Here is a 22,651-nt window from a genome sequence, read left to right as displayed (position 1 = left end):
CAATTTATAGGAGGGAGCACCATGGTGTGGGGCTGTTACTCAGCATATGGCACTGGCCAGGTGTGGGTGGTGGTAGGATAAATAAGTGTAGGATAAATAAGTGTATCAGTGCTGACATCATATATTTTTTTTTTTTACAGTATTCTCCATGCAGTTAAAAGACATGAAGCTTTAGTTGTTGTGAATTCGGCAATAAATGTACATTTTTTTTTTTCCATAAAATAAAGAACGGCGAGTGGAAGGTACTTTTTTTTTTTTTAATTTAACATTTTTATCAACTATTGTTTTTCCCAATCCCTCTAGGGAACTCTAAACAATGATCACCTATTAGGCCCTACTAGAGTAGGAAGATAGTTGACCTGGGGGCCATTTTTTAGCCTCTTGCCTGTATAGCAACTAATTGACACCCAGTAATCATGTTAAAAGGTGGTTAACAAAAGGAAACCCCTGACGGTAGCATGGGTATTACAGCCAAAGTGTACCTATCATTTTATTATAAAATATTTTTTATCCTAAGCAATTTCTCCCTAACCTGTCCTGCTGACCAGTGGGGCATGTTTGTAAGACTCCCACCAGTCACTCAAAAAAAAACAAACTCTCTGCTCAGCTTGCAGAGGCACATGGGTCCTTCATGAGCACGTACACAGAGTGGTATGCAACGTTATCTATTTCCTGTTGTGTAACACCCTGCAGAGTGTTTTTGAGCCGTCCATGAGGGTCTGAGGACCCAGACACTCACTGATCGGCAGGACTTGTTAGGAAGGGGATACATAATTAAATATAAAATGATATACATTTTAAAGGGAACCTGTCACCCCGTTTTTTCAGATTGAGATATAAATACTGTTAAATAGGGCCTGCGCTGTGCGTTACTATAGTGTATGTAGTGTACCCCGATTCCCCACCTATGCTGAGAAATACATTACCAAAGTCGCCGTTTTCGCCTGTCAATCAGGCTGGTCTGGTCAGGTGGGCGTGGTGACATCGCTCTTTTCTTCCCCAGCTTTCCGTTGGTGGCGTAGTGCTGTGCGCATGTCCAAGTTCCGAATTCCCTGCGCGCACGTGAAGAAACAGCGCGCGATCAGCGCTGTTATCCCTTTCATCGGTGGGGGCGGCCATCTTCCTGGGGCCGCGCGTGCGCAGATGGAGTGCTCTGCTGCACGGGGCTTCAGGAAAATGGCCGCGGGATGCTGCGCGTGCGCAGAAGAGATCGCGGCGGCCATTTTCCCAAAGTCGAGTTTGCATCTCAGCTTTGGGAAAATGGCCGCCGCGATCTCTTCTGCGCACGCGCGGCATCCCGCGGCCATTTTCCTGAAGCCCCGTGCAGCAGAGCACTCAATCTGCGCACGCACGGCCCCAGGAAGATGGCCGCCCCACCGATGAAAGGGATAACAGCGCTGATCGCGCGCTGTTTCTTCACGTGCGCGCAGGGAATTCGGAACTTGGACATGCGCACACCACTACGCCACCAACGGAAAGCTGGGGAAGAAACAGCGATGTCACCACGCCCACCTGACCAGACCAGCCTGATTGACAGGCGAAAACGGCGACTTTGGTAATGTATTTCTCAGCATAGGTGGGGAATCGGGGTACACTACATACACTATAGTAATGCACAGCGCAGGCCCTATTTAACAGTATTTATATCTCAATCTGAAAAAACTGGGTGACAGGTTCCCTTTAATTTAAGTCTTGTCGACACAGATGGGCTTTCACAACTACTTCTCCTGTGCCCTACAAGAATCATGACCTACATGTACAAGTATTTTGTGGCAACTACCTCCAACTGATGACCTAGAGCAGGGGTCCCCAACTCCAGTCCTCAAGGCCCACCAACATGTCATGTTTTCAGGATTTCCTTAGTCTTGCCCAGGTAATAATTGCATCACCTGTGCAATGCAAAGGAAATCCTGAAAACATGACCTGTTGGTGGGCCTTGAGGACTGGAGTTGGGGACCCCTGACCTAGAGATACAGCATATTGGGAAGAGGATATATGTGGAGCTGTGTCTAGATGCTAAGCACACATAAAGTGCTTTCTTCGAATCCACAAAAAAAAAAGTAATTCCCTTCAATAAAGACAATGCCAAGATAGTGGTGTCGTGCACACGCGCAGTGGAAACGTGTCCTGTCAAGTGACGAATCACGCTTCTCTATATGGCAAGTCTCATGGGTGAATCTTGAGTTTGGCATGTGCTAGGAGAATGTTCCCTGCCTGACTGGTAGAAAGATAATGATTAGTGATGAGCGAGTATGCTCGTTACTCGAGTTTCTCCGAGCATGCTCGGGTGGTCTGAGTATTTTGGCATGCTTGGAGATTTAGTTCCTCAGCTACATGATTTGCAGCTGATAGACAGCTTGAATATACATGGGGATTGCCTAACAAGCAGGCAACCCCACATGTATTCAGGCTGTCTACCAGCCGCAAATCCTGCAGCTGTGTCGACATAAACAAAATCTCCGAGCACTCCAAAATACTCGGTGACCACCTGAGCATGCTCGGAGAAACTCGAGTAATGAGCATACTCGCTCACCACTAATAATGATATGATTGTTTTTAGGGGTAGACCTTGGCTCATTAAGATTTCCCTTCACTGAAACTAATTCTTCAACATTCCAAGACATTTTGGATAATTGTACACCGCTTTGAGGGCAACGTTTGGCGAGGACAATTTTCTGTTCTGGGATGACATTGCCTCAGTGCACAAATCAAGGTTCATAAAGCCATGGTTGTGAGTGTGGAAAAACTTGACTGGCCACAGAAAGCTCCGACCTCAACCCCATTTCAAATCTCTGGAATGAACTAGAACAGAGACACTAAGCCAGGCCCCACATCAATGTCTGAACTCATCAATGCTCTTCTTGGTGACTGGGCAAAAATTTCTACAGACCCATTCCAAAATCTTGTTAAAAACCTTCCCAGAAGAGGTTGCAACCTTCTCCATAAGTTTAGTTACCATAAATGAATCCATAGTTGTCTCCCAGTTTCATCTGAACCTGCAGGTAGAGGCCAGAGTACGTTTGAGTAAAGCTTAACTAGTTATGCTGAATGCCAAGATATGACTGACAAATTATTCTTAAGGGAGAGCTTAAGACGCCTTTAGATTTTTCAAAATGCTTTCTATTATATGTATTTTAATGCTCCTCTGCAATATTGGGGTGTCCTCCTATGGGACCTTGTAGTTTTGAGCCAAGGGCCACATTTCTTCCTACTGACTTGAACAGTCACTATCGGTGCACATTAATGGTTGAATCCAAAGGTCTCCATGACCACCATGTTTTAGTAGTGCAGCTTCGGGCCTTCAGGTGGTCATATAAATGTTCATAGATTCTAGAATTTTCTATTACTCTATTAGATGGTGATTAAGGCTTGGTGACCTACAGTAGCAGTGGTGTATACTTGGATATATTTGCCGCATCTCATGTAAGCTTTGGACGTAGATTTTTGGCAGAATAATTAGCTCATCCATTGCATCATAGATTTTTTTTTTTTGTGTGTGTGTGTACGACTCTCCCGTTAGAGTTGATCTCTTTCGCTACATTTGCATCTGATGTAATTGAGTGACTAAGCTTTTAAAGCTGCTGCTCCGTGTCAGGTTGTACAGAGGACGGCATTTCATTGTGTCAACAGAACAGCTAAACCGATTGAACTCAGATCAGTGGGTCACAAGTTACCGATCTAGATCACACCTGCTTACCAGGAGAGAACTTACTGCGGCCCTATAGGATGGGAACAGAGGGAAACTCCAAAGGCTGTAAATCATTACTGTGTTTTTCCTGATTAATAATGCTTCCATGCCCATGACTACCATATGTATGCATCCATACCTCTGTGTTGGTTTTATTACACAATGTACACAAGCCAAGCTTACTTTAGAAATACGGTAGTGATGAGCGAGTGTACTCGTTGCTCGGGTTTTCCTGAGCACGCTTGGGTGACCTCCGAGTATTTGACTGCTCGGAGATTTTAGTTTTCATCGCGGCAGCTGAATGATTTACAGCTACTAGCCTGCTTGATTACATGTGGGGATTCCCTAGCAACCAGGCAACCCCCACATATACTCAACCTGGCTAGTAGCTGTAAATTATTCAGCTGAGATGATGAAAACTAAATCTCCGAGCAGTCATAAATACTCGGAGGTCACCCGATCATGCTCAGGAAAACCTGAGCAACGAGTACACTCGCTCATCACTAATTAGTATTTTGTTCATTGTAGATTGCTTGATTCTTTTATTAGAAGGGAATTTTTGCCATGTGTACTAGCTTGATCTATCTTACAAGAGTATTGGCCTATCTATATCATATCATATATAGACTGCTCGTTCCATGCTCCTTTCATTTTTCCAGACCATGCAATGGCCTAAATGTGGGAGTTGCAGCCCTGCAGTCCAGGGTGTCCCAGGTCTACCTGCAATATCGAGCCGTTCAGGACCTGACGCTGAGCAATGACATATTGTGTATGGCCGAGCATACAAGGGTCCTGACGCTAACCTGCATGAGGACATGTGTATGGCAAAGTATAGTGTCCTGAAACTGGTTGACATGTGCAGGACCCTAAAGATGATAAGGAAGCCAGAAGAGGAAATAAATACCTGCTGTTTGCTTTAGGGAGTGATTTAGATTTTTGACCCGGGGTCTGACCTTGGGGTATGATTTAGGGGGATCTGGTGTGGGCTCTTGAGTCTGAATTAATCAATGGGTTTGGGATTATTGTTGTCTTGCCCTTGTTCACACTGTTTCACTGCTGATTTATTTTGCTTACAAATGGGAACAATTAGAACAGGGGTCCCCAACCTGTAGCTCGGGAGCCACATGTGGCTCGCGGACCCATGAATTGTGGCTCGCGGCTGTCTGTCAGCTTGGTGCATTCGCTCCAGTTCTAGCAAATAGGTATCAAGAGCACATCTGAATTTTGTGAGCAGCCCTGCACAGAAGAGCAGATCTGCATGCACATCTACTGGTCTTAGGGTTTTGAGATGATTTAAGTATGGTACGCTGGAGACAAGATGACACCACCTGTCAGAGGAGGTGTTTGAAGCTGGATATGACACTGTCTTGGGAGTGCTTTATAGAATACTGAATGGGGGTATTGTAGGAACCCTTGGATCTTTGTATACTGCTTTGCGGTGATTGATTTTTGTGGAAAAGCTTTGGTTAACATTATGCCTGTAATGGGGGCTTTGGTTGCCACTATTTTGAGGGGGGCTCACGACCCTCTCTCAAGGCTGGATGTGGCTCGCGACCCTTTCTCAGAGCTGACTGTGGCTCTCAAGGCCAGAAACGTTGGGGACCTCTGAATTAGAACATGAGTATTAGTGCTTATAGACTTATTTTTTTTTGGGGGGGGGGCCCTAAGGGTTTTCCATTGCTAAAAAAAAAAAAAAAAGTTGGGAAGTCTTGTCATTTTGCAAGGCACCTGGCCTGAACGCTACATTAACAAGCTTCCATTACATTTCTGAAGGACAATTTTTGCAACAATCCTTTCTCATTGCAAATCCAGAAAATGAGCAAAACATTGTAAAACCATCGTGATGGCTGTTCCTATCTCTAAATGCAGCTTGTTACGGCATTTATAATGCATATTTTGCTACATCCATCAGGCATTTGAAAATAACAGCCTATGTATTAGGATTCTGCTATGAAAATTTCCATCAGATACTTGCAAGCTAAATTTGCTTCTTCTAAATAGACCTTTTAGCTTTGCTTTGGGTGGATGATCGTTGTTTATGGTCGGCTTATTGGAGGGTTGTCAAAGCTTTGTACTGAATGCATTGGTTTCTCGCATGAGCCGTCCTACTCCCAGATTGAATGCAAGTTTACAATTTCTAAATGTTAATGCACAGAGGGGCGAAACACTGATTAAAACATTGCTTATTCTTATACTTTACCTACAGGTGCAGCTTGGACAAGTGGAGATAAAATGCCCAATAACTGAATGCAATAAACACCTGGATGAAGCCACCATTTTGTTCAATCTGCCACATGATGACATCATCAAATACAAATACTTCTTGGAACTTAGTCGCATAGACTCTAGCACCAAGCCCTGTCCACAGTGCAAGCACTTTACAACCTTCAAGAGAAAGATCCACATTCCAAACCCAAGCAAATCCGAGATCAAGTTCAAAGTAAGCCAATGACCTGTGCAACGAGGATGTCTGAGTGACGAGTCTTGCCTTTTTCACAAGTGCCTGTATGGTTAAACATTTGATCATCTATTGGGTTTTTACTGCGATCAGTTGTAGATAATGGTCTAGATCACTGTCTGCACTTGTTAACAGCTACAGCGTTTCTCCGAAAAGAAGGCCGGGTCTTATATTATTATGTTTTTCTCAAAATCCTAGGTTAGGGCTTATTTTCAGGGGATTTTTTTTTTCATATACAACAATACAAATTTATTCTTGAACAAAAAAAAATCTACATTTATTCAAATATAATCAGGTCATCTCATTAAAAAAATAAATAAATAAAATTCTGGAACATCAAAATAACTCTCCAAACCCTGAATGAATTTCTTGAGATCCTATTTCCTTTTTAAATGTACAGCAGTCTATACTTTTCACATGCTGACTAGGGAAGATGGGGTTAGAATTGTGTATCATGTTCTCGGCAGCACATCACCGGTTTACTCCTGGCAACGCGCTAGCGTGAACAATGGCCCTGATTCATTAAGATGGGCTTTGTGCAGGTCAGTATTAATGAATGGAGCTGCTGGAGTAAGATGCACCTAATTCCTTAAAAGATGCCTGCCACTTAATTAATTAGGAATCTCACCAGTGCCGTGCACCTCTGGCAGAAATGTACATGCACATGCATGACCACACACATATATACCAGCCTGTCTCCTCCTCTTCAGCTCTAGACTCCTGCAAGAGACATTTGGTGACCACATGGTTACATGACCGTGATGTCCCCAAAGGTTCTTAAGCAGTCTTAGCCTTGGAATAGATATGCTGGGGGTGCCTAAGACAGCGGGGGCATAAGAAATTGCTTGGTTTTCTCTCCCTAATGCCAATCCTGCATACCAACCTGTCTCCTTTTCAGTTCCTTTAGACCCCTGCAGTTAAGAAACCTCTAATGACGTTATGTTCACATGACTGAAGTCACCAAAGGTTCTTGAGCAGCCTTAAATAAGTCCTCCCATCAAAGTTTTTGTCCTTTTAGTTTATTGCGATCATCATATTATATAGCACTGTGTATTTACAATTGCTCATTTTGCCTTTCTACCCAGTAAGTTATTCTCTTTTCTCTGCTATATGTAGAAACAGGAAGTCTCTTGCCCTTGCATGACTCATCCCCTTCTTCAACTCTTAAAAAGCTGCTCACCCTCACCCCTGCCATACATTTTTGTGACTGTAGAAACAGTAGGTCAATTTTCTTTGCACAAGTCATCCTAGAGCTTTGAAGGATTCAACTAGTCAGTTGTTAGTCACGTGATGTCCATAGACCCAGTGGAAAAGAGAAGAACTAACTGGGTAGAAAGGCAAAATGAGCCACAGTACAGTACACAGTGCTATATAATATGATGACGAATATATTAACAATGGTAATATAGAAAATGTTCAGCACAGCCGAAAGGAGGAGGTGCACGGTCATAGGTTCCCAAGCCTCAATGTGTAAATAACAAGTGACTGGCACACTCCGGACGTGTTGTGATGCAAAAATGGGGGTTTATTATACATACAGTAAACACAAACGTTTCGGTCGTAACTGGACCTTCATCAGTGTGCTAGATTACTAGTATGTTGGAGGAGCCCCAAAAGTTAGAACTAAGATGCATCAGAAAAAAAGCCTGAAGCTATATAGAATTCAGGTTGTAGAAGCAGTACATAGACGCAGGGGAGTATGTCCCAGGTGGCGCTATCAGCGGTGGATACTGCGTGCTCCCTCCATTCATCAGGCTGATAGCGTGCACTTCCCTCTAAAGGTACCGTCACACTAGACGATATCGCTAGCGATCCGTGACGTTGCAGCGTCCTCGCTAGCGATATCGTCCAGTGTGACAGCGACCAACGATCAGGCCCCTGCTGGGAGATCGTTGGTCGCTGAACAAAGTCCAGGACTTTATTTCGTCGCTGGATCTCCCGTGACACCGTCCAGCGATGTCTTCACTGGTAACCAGGGTAAACATCGGGTAACTAAGCGCAGGGCCGCGCTTAGTAACCCGATGTTTACCCTGGTTACCATCCTAAAAGTAAAAAAAAAACAAACACTACATACTTGCCTACCGCTGTCTGTCCTCCAGCACTGTGCTCTGCTCTCCTCCTGTACTGGCTGTGAGCACGGCGGCCGGAAAGCAGAGCGGTGACGTCACCGCTGACGGGCTCCCTGCGGGCTTCCCTGAGCCCCCCGCAGCAGGCACTGTGAAGGCTGCAGCGCTGCATGTCAGATCAGTGATCTGACAGAGTGCTGTGCAAACTGTCAGATCACTGATCTGTGATGTCCCCCCCTGGGACAAAGTAAAAAAAAAAATTTCCAAATGTGTAAAAAAAAATATTCCAAAATAATGAAAAAAAAAATATATATAATATTCCCATAAATACATTTCTTCATCTAAATAAAAAAAAAAAAACCAATAAAAGTACACATATTTAGTATCGCCGCGTCCGTAACGACCCGCCCTATAAAACTGTCCCACTAGTTAACCCCTTCAGTAAACACCATAAGAAAAAAAAAAAAGAGGCAAAAAACAACGCTTTATCATACCGCCGAACAAAAAGTGGAATAACACGCGATCAAAAGGACAGATATAAATAACCATGGTACCGCTGAAAAGTCATATTGTTCCGCAAAAAACGAGCCGCCATACAGCATCATCAACAAAAAAATTAAAAAGTTATAGTCCAGAGAATAAAGCAATGCAAAAATAATTATTTTTTCTGTAAAATAGTTTTTATCGTATAAAAGCACCAAACCATAAAAAAATGATATAAATGAGGTATCGCTGTAATCGTACTGACCCGAAGAATGAAACTGATTTATCAATTTTACCAAACGCGGAACGGTATAAACGCCTCCCCCAATAGAAATTCATGAATAGCTGGTTTTTGGTCATTCTTCCTCACAAAAATCGGAATAAAAGGCGATCAAAAAATGTCACGTGCCCGAAAATGTTTTCAATAAAAACGTCAACTCGTCCCGCAAAAAACAAGACCTCACATGACTCTGTGGACCAAAATATGGAAAAATTATAGCTCTCAAAATGTGGTATTGCAAAAAATATTTTTTGCAATAAAAAGGGTCTTTCAGTGTGTGACGGCTGCCAATCACAAAAATCCGCTAAAAAACCCACTATAAAAGTAAATCAAACCCCCCTTCATCACCCCCTTAGGGAAAAATAAAAAAAAAATGTATTTTTCCATTTTCCCATTAGGGCTAGGGTTAGGGTTAGGGCTAGGGTTTGGGTTAGGGCTAGGGTTAGGGTTAGGGTTTAGATTACATATACAGTTGGGATTAGGGTTAGGGGTGTGTCAGGGTTAGAGGTGTGGTTAGGGTTACCGTTGGAATTAGGGTTAGGGGTGTGTTTAGATTAGGGTTTCAGTTATAATTGGGGGGTTTCCACTGTTTCGGCACATCAGGGGCTCTCCAAACACGACATGGCGTCCGATCTCAATTCCAGCCAATTCTGCGTTGAAAAAGTAAAACAGTGCTTCTTCCCTTCCGAGCTCTCCTGTGTGCCCAAACAGGGGTTTACCCTCACATATGGGGTATCAGCGTACTCAGGACAAATTGGACAACAACTTTTGTGGACCAATTTCTCCTGTTACCCTTGGGAAAATACAAAACTGGGGGCTAAAAAATAATTTTTGTGGGAAAACAAAAAGATTTTTTATTTTCACGGCTCTGCGTTATAAACTGTAGTGAAACACTTGGGGGTTCAAAGTTCTCACAACACATCTAGATAAGTTAATTGAGGGGTCTAGTTTCCAATATGGGGTTACTTGTGGGGGGTTTCTACTGTTTAGGTACATTAGGGGCTCTGCAAACGCAATGTGACGCCTGCAGACCAATCCATCTAAGTCTGCATTCCAAATGATGCTCCTTCCCTTCCGAGCCCTCCCATGCGCCCAAACGGTGGTTCCCCCCCCACATATCGGGTATCAGCGTACTCAGGACAAATTGCACAACAACATTTAGGGTCCAATTTCTCCTGCTAACCTTGGAAAAATACAAAACTGGGGGCTAAATTATAATTTTTGTGGGAAAAAAAATATTTTTTATTTGCACGGCTCTGCGTTATAAACTGTAGTGAAATACTTGGGGGTTCAAAGCTCTCACAACACATCAAGATGAGTTCCTTAGGGGGTCTACTTTCCAAAATGGTGTCACTTGTGGGGGGTTTCTACTTTTTAGGTACATTAGGGGCTCTGCAAACGCAATGTGACGCCTGCAGACCATTCCATCTAAGTCTGCATTCCAAATGGCGCTCCTTCCCTTCCGAGCCCTCCCATGCGCCCAAACGGTGGTTCCCCCCCCCCCCCCCCCCCCCACATATGGGGTATCAGCGTACTCAGGACAAATTGGACAACAACTTTTGGGGTCCATTTTCTCCTGTTACCCTTGGTAAAATAAAACAAATTGGAGCTGAAGTAAATTTTTTGTGTACAAAAGTTAAATGTTCATTTTTATTTAAACATTCCAAAAATTCCTATTAAACACCTGAAGGGTTAATAAACTTCTTGAATGTGGTTTTGAGCACCTTGAGGGGTGCAGTTTTTAGAATGGTGTCACACTTGGGCATTTTCTATCATATAGACCCCTCAAAATGACTTCAAATGAGACGTGGTCCCTAAAAAAAAAATGGTGTTGTAAAAATGAGAAATTGCTGGTCAACTTTTAACCCTTATAACTCCCTAACAAAAAAAAAATTTGGTTCCAAAATTATGCTGATGTAAAGGAGACATGTGGGAAATGTTACTTATTAAGTATTTTGTGTGACATATCTCTGTGATTTAATTGCATAAAAATTCAAAGTTTGAAAATTGCGAAATTTTCAAAATTTTCGCCAAATTTCCGTTTTTTTCACAAATAAACGCAGGTACTATCAAAGAAATTTTACCACTATCATGAAGTACAATATGTCACGAGAAAACAATGTCAGAATCACCAGGATCCGTTGAAGCGTTCCAGAGTTATAACCTCATAAAGGGACAGTGGTCAGAATTGTAAAAATTGGCCTGGTCATTGACGTGCAAACCACCCTTGGGGGTAAAGGGGTTAAAAATAAATGTCTGCTATGTGGCCACTGAGAATATTACATCAGTGCCAATGTTGTATCATGGATAATTGCTGTTTGCACTCTTATATAATAAATGCAATGGCCTTTTAGATTTTCCTTTTGTTTATATTGGATTTTTCCTTTAGAGTATCTGAACTTTTATTTAATCATGCACCAGTCTTTGTAAAGTTCTGAATCTTTGTAATATGCTCCATTAATTGATCTAGCTTTCTTTTGATTGTAATACTGGGTGAAAGTGCTTGGCTTGTCTGCCTAGTTCATTCTGTCTTGGTAGCTGATTTGGACTGCATGTCTAGATAAGGTCTGTACTGTGGGAGGGTTTCTCTGCTCCTCTGCCATGCTAGCCCTAGTCTTTCTGTGAGCACGGAGGAGAGGAGCATTGAAGATCAGAGTACTAACCCTTTATTTAGACTTGGAGTTCAAATCAGCTATTAAGATAGCAGGAACTAGGCAGACAAGCCAGCACTTTCATCATGGTGTTTAAGGCCTCTTTCACACTTTCGTCGGTACGGGGCTGTCACTATGCGTCGGCGCGAAGTACCAACGGACGTTGTGAAAATTCGGCACAACGTGGGCAGCGGATGCAGTTTTTGAACGCATCCGCTGCCCATTGTATAGTCCCAGGGAGGAGGGGGCGGACTTCTGGCCGCGCATGCATGGTAGGAAATGGTGGACCCGACGTACGAAAAAACGTTCCCTTGAACGTTTTTTTCGTGACAACGGTCCGCCGAAACACGACTCATCCAGTGCACGACGGACACGACGTGTGGCCATACGTCGCGATCCGTCGGCAATACAAGTCTATGGGGAAAAAACGCATCCTGTGGGCACATTTGCAGGATACGTTTTTTTTCCCAAAACGACGCATTGCGACGGACACCAAAGGACGGAAGTGTGAAAGAGGCCCAAGATAAAGAGAAGCACAGTAAGGCAATGTAGTCTATTACAAAGATTTATAACATTAGAAATACTGATCAGTAATTAAAAGGTTTACCCCTAAATCATTGTGAAACTGCTGTGATTTGTGGTTTTACAACGGTTGTCTGGGCTTAGGTAGCAGAGCACTGATATAATGGTTCGGTATGTGAATGTATAGTATAGTAAGTATTGTCAAGATCTCCTTGTATTTATTCCAGCAGTGGTTTCTTTCCAGTAAAACAAGCTTATTTTAATACAGTTCCTATATTGCACATAAGTGACCGCATTCCCTTTGGGATTACCCACGGATCACTCTCATTTTTAGCATACCAATCTAGTGACTAAACGATGTCTTGTTGTACTCTTTAAATATGCAGAGCAGTTACATAACACACGTGAGGACAGTGCAACAGACTGCTTGAGCACTATGACCTGTATTATCTGACTGCGATATTACTGTTGCCATAGTATATTGAGGGGCTAATTTGATTGCATTTTGTGAAAATGTGGAGGTTCACTGATCTGCCGAAAATCTTCTAGTGCACAACAGATGGCAGGTAGCGTAAGATTCTTCAGCCTTCGGAAGGTGTGCAGATGATACCTGCAGAAGGAGTTAGAGCTCCTTCTGGTCCTTTATAGAGGAATTGCTCTACATCTTTGAGGACCTGTCACCAGGTCACAGAATCATAGAATGTTAACGGTGGAAGGACCTCCAGGGTCATCATGTCCAACCCACTGCTCAATGCTGGATTCACTGAACCATCTTTGTCCAGCCTCTGTTCAAGACCTCCATTGAAGGAGAACTTGCCACTGTCAAAAAGTTACCGTATTTTGGAATATCTAATCTGTATCTTCTCCCTTTTGTTTCATCCCATTGCTTCTCGTGTTTCGATGTGCAAATGAGAATAAGGCTGATCCCTCTACACTGTGACATCCCTTCAGATATTTGTAATCCGCTATTAAGTCTCCTCTTAACCTTCTTTTTTGCAAGCTAAACATTCCCAGATCCTTTCACCATTCCTCATAGGACGTACTTGGCAGCCCGCTCACCATCCTGGTAGCTCTTCTCTGAACATGCTCTAGTTTTTCATTGTCTTTTTTTTTAAAAGTGGTGCCCAGAACTGGACAAAAGTGGCCATTTTTTGCTCTTAATTTATTCTTGTTATACTTCTGGGTATTATTCTTTTATTTTTTATTTAGTGCTAACTTTTATGGTCTTTACCAAAGGTGCTTTGCTCACAAGGTAATAGTACAGAGCAAACTAAAGATATACCCCCAAAGAATCCTATGAGCCACACCCCCTTGAAATCACCATAAAAATTAGCAGTAAATAAAATCATTTGCTGGAATAGACATAGGAGCAACGGGAAAAGCAATGAAAGCAAAAACTGCCAACTTTTAACCTTGTGGCTGGGTCATTGTTCAATTGTGACCTAATTCTACAATTTGACATGAGCAGTCCTGGCCCTGCTCGTTTATGATCTAGGGTTCTTGCCCCATAACTAGATGTAGTGAGATGTACAATCACATTATATTTTGCTAATATATGGAGACTACATTCATGTTGGCTCCTGGACTGAAGTCTACAAGTTTGTCCACCCCTGAAAATAGTTCACACAAAATATACTCGATTCCTAATCTGCACATGATGATTTCTCACAATTTGCTTTTTTGTGACCAGTCAACACTGTTAACAAATGGTCAAACATAAATTCATAAGTAATAGATGTATTTTTATTTTATTTCTGCTTTTAGGTTCAGTGTCCATCTTGCCAATTTGTATGGTGTTTTAAGTGCCATTCTCCCTGGCATGAAGGCGTTAACTGCAGGGAGTACAAGAAAGGAGACAAACTTTTGCGTCACTGGGCTAATGAGATTGAGTATGGGCAAAGGAATGCCCAGAAGTGTCCGAGATGTAAGGTGAGTATCTGAGAAGGTGCACGGGAGTCATGTTTGTTCAATTACCTTTTATTAAGGTCCGTGTAAATACTTTTATACTTTATTGACTAATCGGGAACAATATATTTTCATGGTAAATCATCACATCGGAAAGATAATTTTTCTGATTTTGTACAGTTCTTTGCAACGTTACTGTATTAAACGGAACTAAAATTAATTTGATATTAAGTCCACTTATCCTATTTGGGTATACAAGGGATTGACTGGAAAAAACGACTACTAGAGACCACCCATTAAAAAATATTCAACAATGATGGTCCTCCAGAGCAGTATTTCTAAATCTTGTCTTCAAGGAACTTCAGAAGGTCTTAAACTACCCATTTTTTATTCTATCAGACAGACCTAATTTGGTTCTCCCCAAGTAAGCTTAAGAAAAATGGAGTTGTGATTTCTTCAAGGTAAAACTGTAATGTTGACAGATGCATTTTCCAAGCCTGTTTGCTTTCACCTGAGATGTCAGGCAGACGTGCCACATCCGAACTCGTCTCACCAGTTGGTGGAAGACCTGTTACCCCTGTTCCTTTTTATCAGCAACATTGGCCCCGAGCTGTATCCTCCCAAATGTCACTCAAAGGTCATGAATAATTGACCCAGCAGTGTACAATGTTTGTAACCAGAGTTTATTTAACTAGCACAATCTTTTCACAAAGGCCAAAGTAATGATCTCACATTACAATTATCCGCTATCTCTGGAGAACATTGCCCACCTGGGCCATACAGTGAGATGTGACAGTCCATTGTCCTGCTTTATTACTCTGTGTGCCCTCCATATGTCATCTGCTCAATTTTGAAGAACATGACTGTCAATACCCGGGCCATGTGAGGTTGAAGCTTTTGTTTCTGCAACACCTGAGTTGACAAAAGTCAAGTAAGTTTACGGTTTCACATTCCCTGAGGCAAAAACACTCAATAGCCATCTGATTGGTGTGTCATGGGAACCCCCATTCACCCTTCCGGTGCAACCTGAAAATGGGCATAAACATGCCGTGTTATCAGGTCCTGAGTGTTTGGCATGGGTTGGGAAGGAGAGTTTTGTTTGTAGAATCAACAGAAAACGGCGTGTTCTAACCGGTGCAAAAGGAACTTGTCAGGCCCTTCACTTGCCCCTTAGCCACATTCTGGTTGATTGAGATGATACCCTTAAGGTTAAGTTTTCTATCAACTAAAAGAGACCGTAGTATAATTGTAAATCAAATAATGACAACGGTATAAGCAAGTAGTGACTTTATTTGTTCACTTGGCAATACCAGTATTACCTGATGCTCCGTTTTGTTTTTGTTCTTTTTTTTTGCTTTTTATATGTTTAGGTCTAATGTCCAGTGCTATCTTTGAATCTATGGATTTTATCTATAAAGGAAAGCTCTCACAATTGCGCTCACTTTTTTTTATGCTTTTGTTGCCAGAGATTTTTTTCTTCTTTTTTTTTTTACTTTTAAATTTTGTAAATTTTCATAATGTTGACATGAAGATATCCAACCCCCAATACCTACAAATTTTATGAAAGTAGACACCTGGCGCAGTCAAAAAAAACCAAAAAAACCAATCATCCCTCAGATGCAATGGTGCGCGTGTGGTCCTTGTGCACAGCACGCAAGTACTAGCCCATCTCCCTGAACCTAGCGTCTTTGGCGTTTTGTTTCAGGAAAAGTTGCAAGGGCTGTGGCGATGACCATAGCCTCTAACCCCTGTTGACGCTTCATTTGCGTATCCCAGCATGCAATGGGATTCTCAAAGGAAGCCTCATCAAGAAGAAAGTAGGCAACAAAAAAAGCAGCTATTGCAGTTAAGGAAGGCTAGAGTTTTTAATTCACGTAGATTAGAAAATACTTTAGATTATGGCATCAAATAGAAAATTACTTTTGACCATCAGCCCATCTCTTTAAGGTAAATGTTTAATGTGTAGAGCTCATACATACCACTCAGGCCTATGTCTAATTTTTATGAAATATTTAAAAAAAAAAAAAAAAATCAGAACTGGAAAGACCAAAAATATGATTTTATGCTCAAAAATTCAAACTACCCGCTGAGATCAGCAACACTTCACTTGCTGGAACAACGCTGCGGGCAGTGAGCTGTTGGTCTACATAAGGTATTTTTACATTGAAGATGACTATAAATTGCCCAACAAGCCATCTTGCCAATCCTACAGCATACTGCTCCTCTAAATAGTCAGTAGGGTAGTTGTAGATTATTATGTATAAAGGGTGTTGGTGATCCCTAGTGATGATGCTAATATCTGGGGAAAGTTTAGATGGTATTCTCGCACATGCAATAATGCCTAGTCCAGTTTGTTGGGTGCTGTGTATCTGCAGCACCATTACAAAACATGGGACTCCATTTTTGTGTTTCTGTTTTTAGGAAAGGATGACTGACTCTGCGGCTGGGGAGGCCAGTATTATGTTCAATGTGATAGAAACATTTGATACTGTGCCAGTAACTTTTCCCTGTCACCTTCACAAGTGTAATCCGGATTAGTAGGAGGATTACAGCAGTGGGTGGGATAAGCAGTGGGATAATAGAGGACCCTGTATTGTGGAACATTTGGAGATTGCGATCACATCAAATATTTGTGATGGGTGATTAAGCATTCTGTCTATACACACAGCTCCTCTGTCTCAGGCTACATACAGTGGGGAAAATAAGTATTTGATACACTGCCGATTTAGCAAGTTTTCCCACCTATAAAGAATGGAGAGGTCTGTAATTTTTATCGTAGGTACGCTTCAACTGTGGGAGACAATATTCTAAAAATAGAAAAACAGAAAATCACATTATATGATTCTTATATAATTAATTGGCAGAGTATCAAATATTTATTTTCCCCACTGAATCTATTACTTTTTTTCTGTATGGCATTGACCATTTTATTTAGATACAAGTTCATGGTATTTGTTACATATCATCCAGGATCATTGTCCATTTATGATTTAGTAAATATACCAAATTTGCTTTAAGGCTATGTGTACACGTTCAGGATTTTTCACGGTTTTTCGCTATAAAAACGCAATAAAACCGTGAAAAAAAACCGCATATATTAAGCATCCTATTATTAGAATGCAATCCGCAATTTTTGTGCACATGTTGCGTTTTTTGCCGCGGCGGAATCGCATTCCGGGAAAAAACGCAGCATGTTCATTCCTAGTGCGGAATCGCGGGGATTCCGCATACATAGGAATGTTTTGATCCGTTTACTTTTCGCATGTGGCTATGCCCACCATGCGGGAAGTAAGCGGATCATGTGCGGTTGGTACCCAGGGTGGAGGAGAGGAGACTCCTCCAGGCCCTGGGAACCATTAAATTGTTAAAAATAAAAAATAATAAATCGTGATATTCTCACCTTCCGGCGTCTCCAGCAGCATTCTCGCTCCTCGCTATGCTTCCGTTCCCAGTGATGCTTTGCGGCAATGATCTGTGATGACGTGGGTCTCGCAAGACCGCTACGTCATCTGAAGTCTTTGCCGCTAGGCATCATTGGGAACAGGAGCATTGCAAGGAGCAGGAAGGCTGCAGGGGACGCCGGAAGGTGAAAATAAAAAAATATATCTATATCTATATCTGAATGTGTGTGTGTGTGTATGTCCGGGATTGGCATCAGCACCGTCGCAGCTACAGCCACAAAATTTTGCACAGTCACACGTCTGGACCCTGAGAGCGTCATAGGCTACGTTGTGAGGTGAAATTTTAACCCCGCGCTTTCCAATTCACCAAACAATTTTGCCCCTATCTACATAATGGGGAAAAAAGTGAAAGGAAAAGTGTTGGAGGCGTCGCAGCTACAGCCACAAAATTTTGCACAGTCACACGTCTGGACCCCGAGAGCGTCATAGGCTATGTTGTGAGGTGAAATTTTAACTCCGCGCTTTCCAATTCACCAAACTATTTTTCCCCTATCTACATAATGGGGAAAAGTGAAAGGAAAAGTGTTGGAGGCGAATTGACAGCTGCCAGATGTGAACAAGGGGGACTTAAAGAATGAGAGCGATGGCGCAAAAGAGTATATACCGATCAGTTGCTAAGGTGGGGCCCCGACATGAGATACTCACCACACATGGGGATATGAACACACACACACACACACACACAAAATGCGCCACACACTACCACGTGCTTGAACACATATACCACCCTCGGCACACATTTCACCACACATACACCAACCTCGCCACATAAAAGTCGAAACACAAAAGTCGCCACTCAAAACTCGCCACATGCAAAAACTAGGCTCACGCAAAACTCGCCACAAGTGCAAAACTCACCTCATGGAAAACTCGCCACACGCAAAACTTGCACACGCGGAAAAATTGCCATATGCACAAAATTTGCAACACATGCAAAAGTTGCCTCACACAAAACTTGCACATACTCAAAAGGCACCAGACATAAAACTCACCACGCGCAAAACTTGCTGCACACAACTTTCTACACTAACCTGTCACATGCAACTCGACACACAAAAAGTTGCTACACTCATGTTGCCACACAAAACTCATCTCACAAAAGTCGCTACATGCATGTCGCCACACACAACTCAACACACCAACTTGACAAACGAAACTCGCCCTAAAACACACACAAGTCTGGTATTAGCCTTCAAAAATAAAAATCTGAATAATAAGCAGACAAACTACAAGAGCAATAAATGTACCATATAGGAAAGACAGCAGCTGTCAGTCACATGACCTGTCTATTATGTGTATGTGTGAGCTAATATATACTGCCTGGGGGAGGGCTTCCTTTTGGCTGGGGATATATCAGGCTGCCAATTTATCTTACAAATACTGAGGTAAAAATACTGAGCAAATAACGTGTTAACGAGGTCGAATACAGGAGATCACACAGGTATATACTATATAAAGGGGAGATGACACACATATATATACTATATACAGGAGAGATAACACACAGGTATATACTATATAGAGGAGGAGATGACATACAGGTACATACTATATACAGGAGGAGATGACATACAGGTATATACTAAATGCAGGAGGAGATGACACACAGGTATATACTATATACAGGAGCAGATTACCTACAGGTGTATACTATATACAGGAGGAGATGACATACAGGTATATACTATATATAGGAGGAGATGACATACAGGTATATACTATATACAGGGGAGATGACACACGTATATACTATATACAGGGGAGATGACATACAGGTATATACTATATACAGGAGATGACATACAGGTGTATACTATATATAAGGGAGATTACAAACATGTATATACTGAGGTGAAAATGAGAGGTGTGAGGTGAAAATGAAAAGGTGTGAGTGCAAAATGAGAGGAGTGAGGGAAAATAGTGTAGTGATAGGAAAATGACAGATGTGAGGTCGAAATGACAAGTGTTAGGGGGGAATGAGAGGAGTGAGGGAGAAAATGAGAGATGTGAGGGGGAAAATGAGAGGCGTGATTGGAAAATAAGAGAAGTGACGTGCTATAACTAACCACAGCTATTTACTTTGCCCAGGCAACGCCGGGCTTATATATATATATACACACGCACACATAGGCAGCATCCATAGTAAAAAGTTGGGTCACACTTGTCAAACACTATGTTTGACAAGTGTGACCAACCTGTCAATCAGTTTTCCAAGCGATGCTACAGATTGCTTGGAAAACGCTAGCATTCTGCAAGCTAATTATGCTTGGAAAACGCTAGTGTTTAGCGGGAAAACGTATGCCAATTCTGCATGCGTTTTACCCGCGGCACAGTTGCGGAAATTTCCGCTGCAATTCCGGGCGTGTGCACATAGCCTAAGTCTCCTGCGGTTTTTATAGCACTTAGAATGGGGTCGTTGGTTGAGTAGAATGAACACTTCCAGAATACTTTGCCCGTCTTTTGATTCATCTAGTGTCAGAGGGAAACATGGCCCTAATGTTTTTCAGCATAGCATAAAAGCAGTACTTCAGTTTTCCACAATAGTTATTCTCTATCAACGAGTTATTTAGGCCATCTCTGCTTTGTCATCCTGAAATATATTTGATCGCACATCACAGCATGGACCTCGTGATGGACCTTTTCCTCCAATACTAAGTGCTGCAGCTTTTCAGAGGAAACCTATCTTTATCAAAGATGTGGGCAGTGTGAGGGGAGTTCACTGAGTGGCTCCCCTATGTTTTCCGCTGTTCGGGTGTATCAACAGGATTTTCCCCAGTGTGTAGATAACAAAACACTGACCTGCACTTCCAAATCCGAAAACTGGTGTGAACTAAGAGTAGCCATATTTATACATAACAAACAAATAACGTTGCACTCTGTAGTGCTAAGGCATGAAAATATGAAATATGAATATTGTTACTTCTCTAAATAATAAAAAATTAAGACACTTGGCACATAATTTGACGCATGCATGCCCAGCAGCCAAAAGACAAGGCGATCTCTGGTTTTGTTAGGAACCTATCTAGTGTGAACACCTCTAAAGCGGTGTGTAAACCTGTCAAGCTGAACCATGTGGTGAGAAGCTATAAAAATCTGCCTGGTGGACTAATTATCCCATGGCCGGACTTTTTCTCTGAAACGCCATAGTGTTTAAGAGGACAGCCTGGAGCTCTCCAATGATAAAGCCTGTCTAGCATTCATGCGGCCCGTAGTTCTCGCAGGTTACATGGTTGACAAGCTGCTGGTCCATATGGACAATGCAGGAACCCTTTATTCTAAATGGTACCTTTGTTGTAATATATTTATCATCAGGCATCTTCATCTTTTTGTACTTCTTTAGGGCCTCGCTAGCAGTCATATTCCATGACAAAATTACATATCTTTCCTAATTGTATTTTTACTTTTTATCCTTATCCCAATTTAACATTGAATTGAGAACAGGAGGAGTCAGTTCTGCTCCTTAATCAGCGGCTACTGCTTCCAGAGACCGAAATCTGCAGGTGATCATTGACCTGAAACGCTCCTTGTGAGAAGCAGTGCTTCAAGACTGATGCCAGAACTGGATTTACGCTTGCCTTTAAAGAGGTTGTCCACTACTTTAGCATTGATGACATATCTGTAGGATGAGTAGTCCTCAGTGCCTGATTGGCCAAGATCAGACACCCAGCACCCCCTGCCGATCAGCTGGTGTCGGCGTCCTCTGGCCGGAAGGACTCACTTGCGGATCTGGTCGTCTTCAAATAGTGACTTCCGCAGGGTTACTACACATCCACCTCCTATTGATTTGAATAGAAGGTGAATTATTTAAAAATCCTACAATGTGATTTTGTTTTTTATTTTTAGATTCTGTCTCTCACAGTTGGTGTACCTACGATAAAAAAAATTCCAGACCTCTCCATTCTTTGTAAGCGGGAAAACTTGAAGATACTTCTTTTCCCCAGTATATATCAATTTAAGAAACACATTGATCTGTGGTAAAACCACATATTCGAGTGGTTTTTCAGCGATAACCTGGCCGTTATGTGTGGTCAATAATGTCAACGCTTTGACAACCCTAATTATGTCATGAATCGGCAGACTCTGGCTAAATGGTGAGACATCAGAGTGATTTTTTTTTCGTATGAAATCAGCCAGAGTTCAATCACTAATTTTTTTTTTTTTTTTTTTTTGTTAATCCGTTTTCATCAGTTTAGTCAGTGTCATCAGCTTTTATGATCTAGCAGTCCTTGGAAAAAAAAAAAAAAATCAGATTTTCACAGACCCATAGACTTGCATTGCGAATTTTTGATCCAGTACTTTGATCACTCCTGACACAAAAATTGCAGTGCGTTTTTCATTCCACAGCATATCAATTGCTGTTACAGGTCTTGGCCGCAGATTTACCCCCTTTCAAAGTATAATCCCAAGAAAGGCTAATTGAATAAAAGCTTATCCATAGAATTTTACAGATAACCAATAACGAATGGATAGTCGAGCAATATTCAAATGATATGTTCTATTACATACATAGATAATACATAAACAACAAAGGATAAAAAGGCTAAAAAATACCAATTCAAATATTAGAGTAAAAATTTTTTTCAAAGGGTGGCGACACCATAGTGCCAGGTCCAACAAGGTTGGTAAACAAGTCTATAACTATCTATTCAGTCAGAGGATTTATATGAAAAAAGGTATTATAATTAAAATAAGGAAATTGTGCAATGATCAAATAAATTGCAATCAATCCTGTTAAACCTTAACTGTATCAAATTATGTAAAGTGCATTAATTATACCTGGTCACCAGACCTACAAGGCATGTATAAAGCTATACCATACAGATATAAGTCAATGCTCCATCCATAAAGTACAACTGTAAAGCCATATATTAATGCATAGTAGATGACAAGAGACCCTGAGATGGGCTATTTAGACATATGGAAACCAACCTGTTGTAGGACGAGGGAAAGGGACCCCAAATCAAAGTAGCACTGGTGAAAACCACGGCTAATGTGTATGTAACTCTCTAACAGTTTTGATGGGGTTTGCCGAAATATCCAAGGCAGATCTTTTCCTAACCTGTGTGGATTGACCCGTAAATTTCTACCGTGATTTGATAGCTGGAAAATCCAGTTTTACTTTTAAAGCATGACTTAC

At 41.8% G+C, this 22,651-nt stretch overlaps 1 protein-coding gene across 1 annotated transcript in view; it reads left to right on the top strand.

Moving 5' to 3' along the window:
• The window catches only part of RNF217 (ring finger protein 217), a 97,727-nt gene that overhangs the window by 70,500 nt on the left and 4,576 nt on the right, over positions 1-22,651 (top strand). The window contains exons 2-3 of the mRNA XM_069726097.1: positions 5,895-6,128; positions 13,913-14,077. Of these exons, the coding sequence (XP_069582198.1) occupies positions 5,895-6,128; positions 13,913-14,077 (399 nt within the window). The remainder of the gene's footprint in view (positions 1-5,894; positions 6,129-13,912; positions 14,078-22,651) is intronic.

This window comes from Ranitomeya imitator, chromosome 5 (genome assembly GCF_032444005.1).
Source record: "Ranitomeya imitator isolate aRanImi1 chromosome 5, aRanImi1.pri, whole genome shotgun sequence".
Taxonomy (NCBI): Eukaryota; Metazoa; Chordata; class Amphibia; order Anura; family Dendrobatidae; genus Ranitomeya; species Ranitomeya imitator.
Note: the sequence above shows the minus strand (reverse complement) of the source record. Positions and strands in the feature narration are given on the sequence as shown.